Consider the following 11,567-nt stretch of genomic DNA (forward strand, 5'->3'; position numbering starts at 1 on the left):
ATGCCACACAAGTTTTAAAGTAAACAATAAATGCTTTTTAATAAAGGGGGGAAATAAAATTGGTATTGAACAACACACAATAATAGATGTCAACAATTACAATTGATTTGAATGGAAATTTCCATTTGTAATTCATATATGCATTCATCTGAAACATCTAATACAACCATGACAGCATGTTACAATGAATTCAGCAGCAGTCATACGGTTAAGGCTAGTGTTAGGTTTATGAATTATCCAACGGCAGTCATTTTTCAGAAAATAAACACATAACCAAGTCGTATAGATATGTAATCTATAACAAGCACCTCTCAACATGTTTCTATGTATTAATAAACAAGACTATTTGAAAAGATTTTTTGCCACAAGGGGGAGTGAGTAGTTATTTTTGCAAATGGATTTGGAACAAGATATTATGCAAACTATCGGATAGGTGTTGAAAGTAGAAAAAAAGTATTTTTCTTGCCATGAAAGAGTTAAATTGTCATATTCTTTATAAAAAACAGATTATTAAGTGCATTCTCAAAAAATGTGGCTGTATCTGTACAGGATCTAAAAAAATATGTCACAGCTTAAGCGTTTGGCAGTTACATGGCTAAAAATGATAATAAAACAAAACTATTTATACTATGTAACGCCAAAACATTAGATAACATTAACAGCTCTATTTTAAAATTAGTCTTTGTTTATCATAAATAAAAAATTACTATGTTGCTATGGACATGGCAGCAGTAAACCAATACAATTAAGTATATGTATTTTAGTTTAAAAACGTTTAAATTGATGGTGGCGTGTGAAGAACAATGTCAGCTGGTGGGAAAAAAGAAGTGCATGTTTTCTATACCGAAACATTTGCTTTGACAGGTCGCTCCTTCTCTTTTTGCCTCTCAACAAACTGAAGGTCAATGGATGTGGCAGGGACCAGCAGAGTTCGTGTATTCGGTTTCACAGTTTTTCCTGAAGGATCTGGGAGCACCTCATACCGTTTAATTAACTGCAAAAGGCCAAAATACATATTTGAGTGTGTTGAAAAACATTTCACAGTAAAATCTATGAGAATGCCAAGACATGTCACACACTGATCAAATAGAGTAATCGATATCAAATGGGATGTTGTGACAGCATGCTTTATTTCATCTACTTTAAAGGGGTGGTGCAACGGTGTGTCATGCATTCTGACTTCTTTACACTGTTAAACATGCTGTCTTCTCGTGCTTAACATGGTCAACTTGACAAAAAACGAGTTGGACGTATTACGTAGTATTTCTGTGCTCGATACACTACCCCAGTGTTCCAACAGGTTTCGTAAAGTTTTTTTCGAACATGAAAAATCATTACATAACTTTTCTTAGTCCCTTATTGGACAATTCTCCCGGAAAAGCACGCGACACACCCATGCATCAACCATGGAGATCGGGAGAAGGAGCATGAGCACAAGTCACTTTCACTTGCGTGCAGGAGGGAGAGAGAGAGCACTATGTTCGCGAAGTTCAGCTGTGTTGTTTGTTCGCTGCATTTGGAGATTGTTTGAAACTGATAGATGGAGCGGCAGGTCCAAGAGCAAAAAGTAAAATAAACTGCACGTGCTTTAGTTACGCCATCCTCCACACACCCCGCATGTTTTCAGAAATAATCGTACAGCTGAATCTGTCTTTTATAAATGGGATCAAACTTAAGACTCAGCGGATATTTGAAGGGTGCCATACCATTCTGTAAGTACTCAAGATTAACATGAGATATACAGATATACGGCCACTTTAAATAACATTGTTCTTTTTTCACATTTTCTTGTATAAGTATGATAACATATAGTTTTATGACATCCCAATAACTAGAAGACTATACTATTTGTATTTGCACAAAATTTGTCATAGTGTGTGGCTATTTAAACTGAAATTTATAGTTTATTTTTGTCACCGTGCGAAATTCAGAGATACATTCCTAAAGCATATAAGTTACTCATTGACCGGTGGAATTATCTCTAACAGCTGGAGAGGCTTGGTTAGACCAAAGGTGAAGGACCCCATTCAATATCTAGTTTAGGATCCAAGGTGAACACAGTCATTTGATTAGCTGAACTGGGTCACACATAATGACTAGGATAGGTTGAAATTTCATGAAAAAGTTTCCTAAGCAAGTGTTGTTCCATGTTTTTGGTGAATAGTTTGCAGAGATGAACCTACTTATGTAACCGACCACTACATTACTGAATGAGATATTAAACATTGCAAAGGTCTAAAGTCTAAAATGTATAAAAATGACTTTGCTGGCAGTATATAGAGGTAGAAGATTAGGAATATGTTTCTTGACTCCAAAGCTTTTTTGAATTTGTCACTTATTCGAACTACATGGTAAATGGTATTTTCATACAGGAAATGCTGCAATCCCAGAATGGTTAAAAAGTTAAATACGGCATATACATCAATATTTGTAAAATGGTGCTGACTGTGGTGGTTCATCTTTCTTACCCTTGATAAGAGGAGGTGCATCTCCAGTTCAGCCACTCTGCGGCCCAGGCAGGCACGTATACCGAAGCCAAATGGCACAGAACCAAAGGGGTGTTGATTCGATTGCTTTTGCCCCCGGATCCATCGTTGTGGGAGGAAGGCTTGGGGATTGGGAAACACTGTCTCATCGTAGGACACCGAGAAGTGGCAAAGGTGGAACAAAGTCTAAAAAAGACAATACACAAACAGATAAGTTCACAATCTATTCTATAAACGTATGTGTGTTAGAAATAAATGCATATGACTATAAAAAAATATGTAATTAGAATTATTTACGCTTTCTGGTTTGCATGAACAATAGTTCAGTTCATATATAGTCTCAGTATAGCTTTGTTTGTAGGTGAGCTTACATTTTTAGGAAAGAGATGACCGCCCACCACTATTTCATTTTCAGCAACGACACGAGCATTCCCTGGAACCACCGGATATAAACTAAGAACATGAGAGAATGTCTTTAGTCAATAATTTAGCAGGCTTTCACAACCAGTCTAAATGGCTCCTATTGCAGGTATATAACACAGTAGGCAGCAGAAAAAAAGATGCTGTACCGAAGGGTCTCTCTTACGACAGCCTTTAGCAAAGGCATCCTGTTGATGTCATCACTGGAGGGCACCACATCACCAGGACAGACACTGGCAACCTCTTCGTGCAGCTTCTGCTGGATCTCTGGCTCTTGGGCTAACTGATACAGCGCCCAGGAAATAGTATTTGAAGTCTAGAACGGAGACATTCATTAGAAGGATTCTCTCTTTTCTCGCATCGCATCCAGTACAGGTGTGTAATTGATTAATTGGTTAAAACTAAACATAAATTGTTTTTAGTAAAGAGTGAAAATGTTTACTGTGTCAACTCCAGCCAGCAGAAGCTCTGTGATGCTTCCCAAAATCTCAGTGACTGACATCTGCTCGCTGATCAGCAGGTGTGTGAGATACTCTCCCTCCAACGACTTCCCTTCTTTCAGCCGTTCCTGAATCTCTAAAGTCTTCTTCTGCACCAGTTCTTCCGCTGTCCAAAAAACAAACCTTTCTTAGCCAGTTTAAAGAGAAATGTATAACTTTGTGCTAGATGTTTGTAGGCTGAATTCTAGCTGAGAAAAAATAGTTTTTTAATTCAATATGCATGATCAAATTGTCTGTAAAACAAAACTAATGCTTTATGTAATCTTATAATACTCTGGATCTAAAAACAAGGACCTACTTTGGGTTGAGACTCACCAACTTTGAACAAATGGTCCCACACAGCCACAAAAGTCTTCCAAAAAGGCATGTAGGGCCAGACAGATTTAGGAAAGAGGACGATGATGGGGGAGAGACGAAACATTTCCCCCACAGAGAAGATAAACTTCTGGGTTTCCTCTGGAACTTCCTCATTCAGACAGCCCATTCGACTCTCAAACAACACTGAGCAAATTGCTTATGAAAGAGTAAAACAAAACAATATTAGTTGAAACTAAAAGTCAAATACAGAAGAAGATAAAAAGATAACATTTGATATAAGGGTCAATATAAAACATGGAGGCATCCTTTACTCACCCTCAGATTGTTCCAAACCTGTATACATTTCTTTGCTGAACACAAAGGAAGAAATTTGGAAGAATGTCAGATCTTATCCTCCATTTACTGCCATAGTAGGGAAAATAAATACTATGAGAGTCAATGGGGGAGGAGACATTCTTCCAAATATCTTCCTGTGTGTTCAGGAGAACAAAGAAAAGTATACAGGGTTGGAACAATCTGAGGGCGAGTCAATTATGACAGATTTTCATTTTTGGACTAAATATCCCTTTAAAGGGATGGCAGTCAATGGTGCTTCAGAACTCTAATGCAGAACTGCCACATCATGTGCTTCAGAATGTGGCAGTTGCTAACATTATTACAAAATCTCTGTCTTTGTGTTCAATCGAACAAAGACATTTATACATGTTTGGAACAATTAGAGGGTGAGTAAATGAAGACAGAATTTTCATTTTTGGGTTGACTATTCCCAATCATGTTAAATTGTAGGTAAAAAAAGGGGTTTGGACTTTCTGCTGTGAATAACTCATTTTGTATCTGCAAGATGTTCAGCATAGTGCATGAGATTGACAACGATTTCAAGGCCAAAGCTATTTATGGGACTACAAGCTGGCTTTTATTATCTAACATGTTAAACTGTCATTGACCTTTTATATTTGATTGATAAGATTATTGATACACAGTGGATGTAAGTGAATTGCGGGATTTCTTGGGACTTTGTTTGACATAAAGACTGCACAACTAATCTTGATAATATCTCATCTCGATAGAATGTCATGTTTTATCTTGAACCTCAAGGCGCACATATATAGTCAGTAACGTTCTGATGTATCACTATGTTAACTTTTCAACATCTGTAAATCAACAATTTGTTAAAAACTCTTTCTTTAGGCTACTAAGAAATGTCTGTATGACAGTCAAATCAATCTTGACCTTAAAATTGCCCAATACGTACCTTCGAAGGCAAACTTGTATAATTCTCCTGCCACGTCGTGTACCATTACGCCATTGCCTTTTGTTCTCCGAAGCCAATCCACTTTCTCAATAAAGTCACTCACTACGTCATTTATGGCATTAGTATAGGATGAAACATGTTTGGGCTTCAGCAAGCGAGGGTTCAGAATGCTCCTGATTCGCTGCCATTCTGCTCCCATTCTACCAGACCATAAATATAATATATGGAGTTATGAATACTGTATTTATGCAGCACCATGGCTGAATTATGAATAAAAATGTCCTGTGCTGTTTACGGTTGGACTCTGAATGCTAGAAGGCTTGCCCTCAACTAACTTTTTATTCAGATTTGGAGGTTGTTAGATTTAACATGACAACCACACCAGATTTCCCACTTAACACATGCATCATTGTTATTCCAAGTGTATTTCTTTAAAGAGTCCTACTATGCACAGTATGCCCCACCATAACATAGGGCCCCAAGCTCATTAGGGCCGCACAAGTGAGTGAAAAACATATAGGTATTTTCTTGGAGAACCGCAGTGGCAGTTATTTGCATTGCTTCATCGTTATCTTACTCTGTGAGGGGACCATAAGCCTGATTTCGGAGCTGTCGATAGCCTCTCCAGTGGGGCATGTCAGTGCGGATCGGATGGCGACCCTCTTGTCGCAGGACCTCTTCTATGAGATCTGCACTGGCCACATTAACAACAACCAGTGGCCCATATTTGGACTTCCAGAGCGGACCATATATTTTTCTGTGCTCGATCTGTAATAATGGCAAATATTAGTGTAGTTAAAGGGACAATAAAACAACATTGAAACCACGACATGGCACCCACTCACGGCGAACATTCTGTCTCAACAATGTGTTCCAAACTGCGTAGTACTGAAATGTGCGCGTCTTTTAATATCTACTTCTGGCCGCCTGGCGGGAGTATGTTTTTCCTGAATACGATGGTAACTACATCGAGTGCAAACCCCTGCAGCGTTGGAAACTTCGGCATTTCATTTCTAAGGTGATTTCAGATCACCACAACTTTCGGAAGATTTGCGTGGCTTTCAACCGATCGGCGGGCTTCATCTAAGCTTTGGACGCTGCTGAAAGATATGTGGACATAAATACCAGTGTTGGGTGTAACTAGTTACTAGGTAATTAGTTACTGTCATTTAATTACTTTTACCTTAAAAAAGTAAAGTAAGGGATTACTCTTATTTTCTCTGTAATTTAATTACAGTTACTTCAGATGTAATCGAACTAAATACTGTGTAAGGTATATAATAGTGGAATTGACAATAAATTTCAAAGTCTAACTTTAAAACGTACGCATTAATGTATCATATTTGTAACACTTTAGTCAGTTAATGAGAGAACTTTATGTAGTTGTATATGATTTATTTGGATGAATTAAGAGTCGTTTCATGTCTAGCCTTTCACTTAACTAATCAAAGTGGATGTAGGATATAGAAAGTAATTAGTAATCAGAAACTAAATACTTTTTGGAGAGAGTAATTTGTACAGTAATTACACTATTGAATATGTAATTAGTAAGTAGTAATTAATTACTTTTTCAGAGTAACTTACCCAACGCTGATAAATACATAGCTTTTATCTTGGTACTGACTAAATTTCATCGAAATCCATAGAGGAGAAAGTATTTTACTAAATCGCGGAAATTGGGTAATGACATTTGTGGCGGGTAGATTAGCGATTGTAGTACTGTAGGCGTCGTTCTAAAAAAACATCCTCTGTATTTAATAATAAGCATTTTCGATCACGTGACTTCTATTGTAGTTTATGTTTACTATTTTTATATATTCCCCGTTATTATAAATATCATAACTTTCGCAATCCTCAACTGATTTTCACAATTCAGGTGTCGTCGTAAAGGGAATTTTCAGCTATGTCTAGAAATGTGATCCATTATGAGTTTAGGCGTGTTTGGAAATTTTGTCATCATACCTAAAACCACCATTCCTGGCTATTTGTATTATTATTAAGCGTAACATGCACGTTAAAGTTCGAAATGTGTATCTGTTAAAAGCGGATTGACCGCTTGACCACACCTCACAGAAAAGCAGGTCCATATAAAACGTTATTCCCATTACCGTAAAAAGTTATTTCAATGCATTTCGTGGACATGGAAAACAAGCGCAGCATGTTCAGTTGCGACGTTTGTGTTCAAGAAAAGTCACGCAGTTTAAAACTTGTCTTTGCACATATAGTTCGTAATTTTCACGTGCGTTCTTGCGTATGTACGGTATCTCTGAGCTGTCAAAACGCCTCTAAGAATGCTGGCTACAAATGCGGAAGACGCAGAAAATCAAACGCAGTTGGATTTTTTTAATGACGGACCAAACTGCATTACAAAGATGCTGACAGTGCTTACCTGCATTTGTTGCGTCTTATTGAAATAACCTTTTCCAAAAAGCCAGTATAAGGATGTTAGAAAGCTAGGTCCACCCAGATCATCCATAGTCTTTTGTTTATCACCATCTATCAAGGTATTCTGCGTCGCATTTCCGGTGCTGAGGAATGCCGATAACGTGCCTTTTATTCCTCTATTACCATTCCTGCATAAAAATAAGCCCGTCCTAAGCGATGACTTTGAAAACATGTCTGATCCCGTTGAGAACAGCCGGCAGTGTCCTGCTCTGTAACGTCATCCGGTCTGTGAGTGAACTCTGCCTCCCTTCAAACACTGTGAAATACGAAACTTTCACCAGGTCATCAAATAGTAACTGACATTGACAAACACGCCTTAATTCCCACAGGAAAAAAACTAAGTTTACTGAAGTAGCAAAATCCTAGATATTATAGTGTTCTTCAACCCAACCATAGTAATTTAAACAAATATATTAGAGTTTACTAGTAGTTCCTAAAGCTTTATCAATCCAATACATAAAGTGTAGAAGTATCGATGACCATTCTACACTATACTAGTAATTTACAGTGTACTATAGCAAATAAGTATACTATACTATATTATATTCGTCATGGGTTTAGTACGTTGTGCTTCTGAACAGTCAAGTAAACAAATAAACAATATTGTTCTAGATTTCATCAAATTACTTCACAAGCATTATTAACAAAAACTTTGCAAAACAAAACTCTTTATTGATCTATACAGCTCAAATGATCAAAAATGACTTCATTTACCATTTGTCAACTCTGCTACAATATTACTGCTCAAGATCGTCCAAAAGACAATCATTGTGCATGTGTTGCTCTTTGGGCTGCCAGATGCGCATATAAGACATACACATAGGCATGTACCTGTATGTGGTTACATCTTAAGAAATTGAAGCCGGAATAATAAAAAAAATGAGTAGATAAAATTAAATAAGAGAAATCCCATCTACGGGCGAGCAGTTCAAGTCCTTTAACTAACACTGTGATAGTGAGAATGGGACAGCGGAAATACATCCTTCTTAATACAAACAACAATGAGAATGATAAAAATGGCTCTAAATAATCATGAACTACACAAATTCAGGTATTGCAGGTCGATAATGTGAACATTTGAGATTGTTAAATTTGGTGAATATCTATTTCAATATGCGTTGTTGTTTCTTAAGACATTTTGTGTTATGTTGCTGAACCATCTAGACTTAAGCATGCCAAGCCTCAAAAAAGAAAAAGTTGAAGATGACCCCAAGTCATCTCCTAAATAAGAGGAATATTATCTCACCGACAAGATTAACCTCCGAGGATGCAACAAGACATCCCTATAAAATGTATACATTAGCAATCTGAACAAAATAAATACTTAATTTACTTATACAGCTTTGGGGCTGGGCGAAAGAAAATGCTACTTAAAGTGATAGTTCACCCAAAAATAAAAATTCTTTCATCATTTACTGACCCTTAGGTTGTTTCAAACCTGTATGCATTTCGTCGTTCTGTTGAACACAAAAGAAGATATTTGGAAGAAAGCAATATGGAACGCAATTTTCCGTTCTGGGACATCCTCCACTACCATAGTAGAAAAACAACTATTGTATATTTTTTGTTCTGCTGAACACAGAATGAGAATTTTGAAGAATTCAGGAAAACAAACAGTTCTAGGGCACCTTTGACTACCATAATAATGTTCCTACTATGTAGTCAATGATGTTCATTCTTCCAAATATGTTTCTGTGTTCATCAGAACAAAGTAATTTATACAGGTATGAAATAACTTAAGATGAGCAAATCATGACATTCATTAACATTTTTGGGTGAATAATTTCTTTAACAGGGAATTGGATTCAGGTACCACACGAAGTTGTGAACAGATGCGATTGAACCGATGCCGCACATCTGGCTCTCTATCAGCATTTACTCCGTGTCAAGGGGCTTGTCTAACATCACTGGCGTCAGTCATCATCACTTTCACTCCCAGATTCACTCAGCTGGAGGTCATTTTCTAAAATATATCAAATCGTGTATTAGATAAACAAACAAGAGAGTCAAATCTACCCAAAGCACCCAGCATCCCTTAAAACTTACGTAGCGTGTTCATGAAATTTCCACTGCTCTCCTCCACACGACTTTGAGATGAGTTGGGGGCAGATGTGCTGTGAGGAGGGACAGGGGCTCCAACGGGCGGGGGGCGACTCTCGTCCTCCGAGTCGCTGCTGCTGGAGCTGTCTTTGCTGCTGGATGAGGAACTGTGGGAATCTGATGAGCTTTCTCCACTGCTCATCTGATCCATGACACGTGCTTCAGCCATGAGTTCTGCATAAAGGCATAGAAACATACATCAATGTATGACCATTCGACAGAGAAGTTCCTGTTAGAAGGGAAATTTAATTTAGGAAAAATAGTTCATGGACTAAGGGGGCTGAAAAATTGGGTTCTCTTAATGGCACACTATCATCAAGCCACTGTCCTGTGGGTTTACTGAATAGGAACCATTTGCTGTTTTTTTCTGATCCGAATAGTTACCTCGCTCAATCTCATCCATGGGGGATGACGGAGACATTTTCTCTTTGGGGGGAGAGCTTTTCGTGCCGGATTGAACCTTGTTCCCACTGCCAGACTTCATCTGCTGACTAAGTCTGTTTGTCTGCTGCTCAAGGCGGGACTGAATCTTACTGCTTCCCTCAGCCCTGAGAAAGAGAAAATTATTAATTTAATAACGAAGTTGACACGTTATAAACCCATTCAAATTATCACTTAGGTTACAAACCTGGTCTTCTTGACAGCAATGTTACTGCTGAGTTTCTCCAGACGGTATTCTCCTGTGTCATGGTTAACAATAAGAATACACTCTTTCATGTAAGGCCTTTTGGACCCTTTAAATACTGTAACAGGAGCTGTGGATCCCTGTTATTGTTGGAGAGAATGAAAAAAATTATTTAGTTGATCTCATGCACTGCCATAAGGTGTATTTCACAGACATGTGTGCCTACCTCCAAGTTTGGCAGTGTGATTGTAACTTGCTCTCCTTTTCCAACTTCCAAATCCCCCTCACACGTAGTGTCTATAGAGGCTGGTTTAAAATCATCTGCGACCAGAAGAAAACATTCATTTCTCGAAATGATTAGCTGGACAAGTGCTGACACTCAACATCAGCAGTGTAGTACCAACGCAAACCAACAGAGGGCTACGTTGCCCCATTGTAATGGTATATCACGGAGTCCCGTTAAATGACATGGCCCCTATAATGTTATCCAAAAAAAAATCAAGCTTTGGTAATCTCAGTTAAAAGAAAGTGATGTTGCTATATAATCGTTTCTAAATTATTAAAAACATCATAACTGTTGTCTTTGTCAACGTTACACCGCCGAGTTCGCCAGAAGGCTGGAAGAACAAATAGCTGTCTTCTCATATGCCTGTGGAAATTGTTCTAAAGAATCTTGTAGTTTTAACAGAATCGTACAAGCATCTTTAAATATGATCTGTTTTAGGCATTTAAAAACAATAATCTAACATGAATGTAAAATATACCACTTACATCGTACCGTATGGAATGCACTTTTAGGCTGTTTCTCAAAAGTTTCGCCTAGCTTGAGAGCGTGTTCCTGGTTGTCAAAGTTTGAATATGCTGTTCCATTCATTATAATAACAAGCTTCAACCATATATTACCAGTTTACTACTTTCTACTTGGTTCGACAGCATGTACGGTACGGCAAAAATAGACACCTCACTCCTGGACCCACTGCGTGCTCTTTCCGCGCTGTCATTGGCTGCGTTTGGACACCTCGTTTGACCAACTCTTCACTCCTATTGGCTAAAAAGACTGCCGGTCAATACCAGTGTGACGTCGGACGGAAGTGTTACTTTTCCCAACAGCATGGGTGCCCTCTAGTGTTCAGTAAATACATTTTTATATTTGTCATCCAAACTATTTTTAAGCTAATTCTGTGTAAATATTTTAAAGAGATTTAGGCATAATATGGAAATGTATGGAACGTGGAGCCAAAATAGTATAAATATATCGTTTAAAACCAGCCCCCAAATGAGTTGGAGTGTGAAAATGGAGCAACTTCACACTACCAGACGTAGAGGTTTGCATCTCACCTCATTCAAACGTCTCCTGATAGCTGAACAGGTACATTAGCTGAATCTTAATTTTAACTACAGCCTCTTGTTACAGTATTCAA

The 11,567-nt window shown here is 37.9% G+C and overlaps 2 protein-coding genes and 1 long non-coding RNA gene across 3 annotated transcripts; 1 reads left to right on the plus strand and 2 right to left on the minus strand.

Moving 5' to 3' along the window:
- Positions 1-15: 15 nt before the first annotated feature.
- On the minus strand, positions 16-7,681 carry cyp27a3 (cytochrome P450 family 27 subfamily A member 3). The gene is made up of 9 exons (XM_079464343.1): positions 7,366-7,681; positions 5,554-5,744; positions 4,977-5,176; positions 3,722-3,919; positions 3,349-3,512; positions 3,056-3,222; positions 2,858-2,939; positions 2,469-2,672; positions 16-994 (listed from the first exon to the last, which is right to left on the minus strand). Exons 1-9 carry the CDS (start codon positions 7,591-7,593, stop codon positions 839-841), a joined length of 1,590 nt encoding a protein of 529 aa, XP_079320469.1. The 5' UTR covers positions 7,594-7,681; the 3' UTR covers positions 16-838.
- Positions 1,387-5,269, plus strand: LOC306898669. Its single transcript, XR_013787141.1, has 3 exons — positions 1,387-1,712; positions 2,479-3,281; positions 3,363-5,269. It is a non-coding gene; the product is annotated as an uncharacterized lncRNA (long non-coding RNA).
- Positions 7,682-7,719: 38 nt separating the features above from the next.
- Positions 7,720-11,215, minus strand: eaf2 (ELL associated factor 2). The gene is made up of 6 exons (XM_079464344.1): positions 10,918-11,215; positions 10,373-10,467; positions 10,150-10,286; positions 9,906-10,069; positions 9,468-9,695; positions 7,720-9,384 (listed from the first exon to the last, which is right to left on the minus strand). The coding sequence occupies exons 1-6, from the start codon at positions 11,018-11,020 to the stop codon at positions 9,335-9,337; spliced, it is 777 nt and encodes a 258-aa protein (XP_079320470.1). The 5' UTR covers positions 11,021-11,215; the 3' UTR covers positions 7,720-9,334.
- Between the last annotated feature and the right edge of the window lie 352 nt (positions 11,216-11,567).

The sequence above is a fragment of the Barbatula barbatula genome (assembly GCF_947034865.1).
Source record: "Barbatula barbatula genome assembly, chromosome: 9".
NCBI lineage: Eukaryota > Metazoa > Chordata > Actinopteri > Cypriniformes > Nemacheilidae > Barbatula > Barbatula barbatula.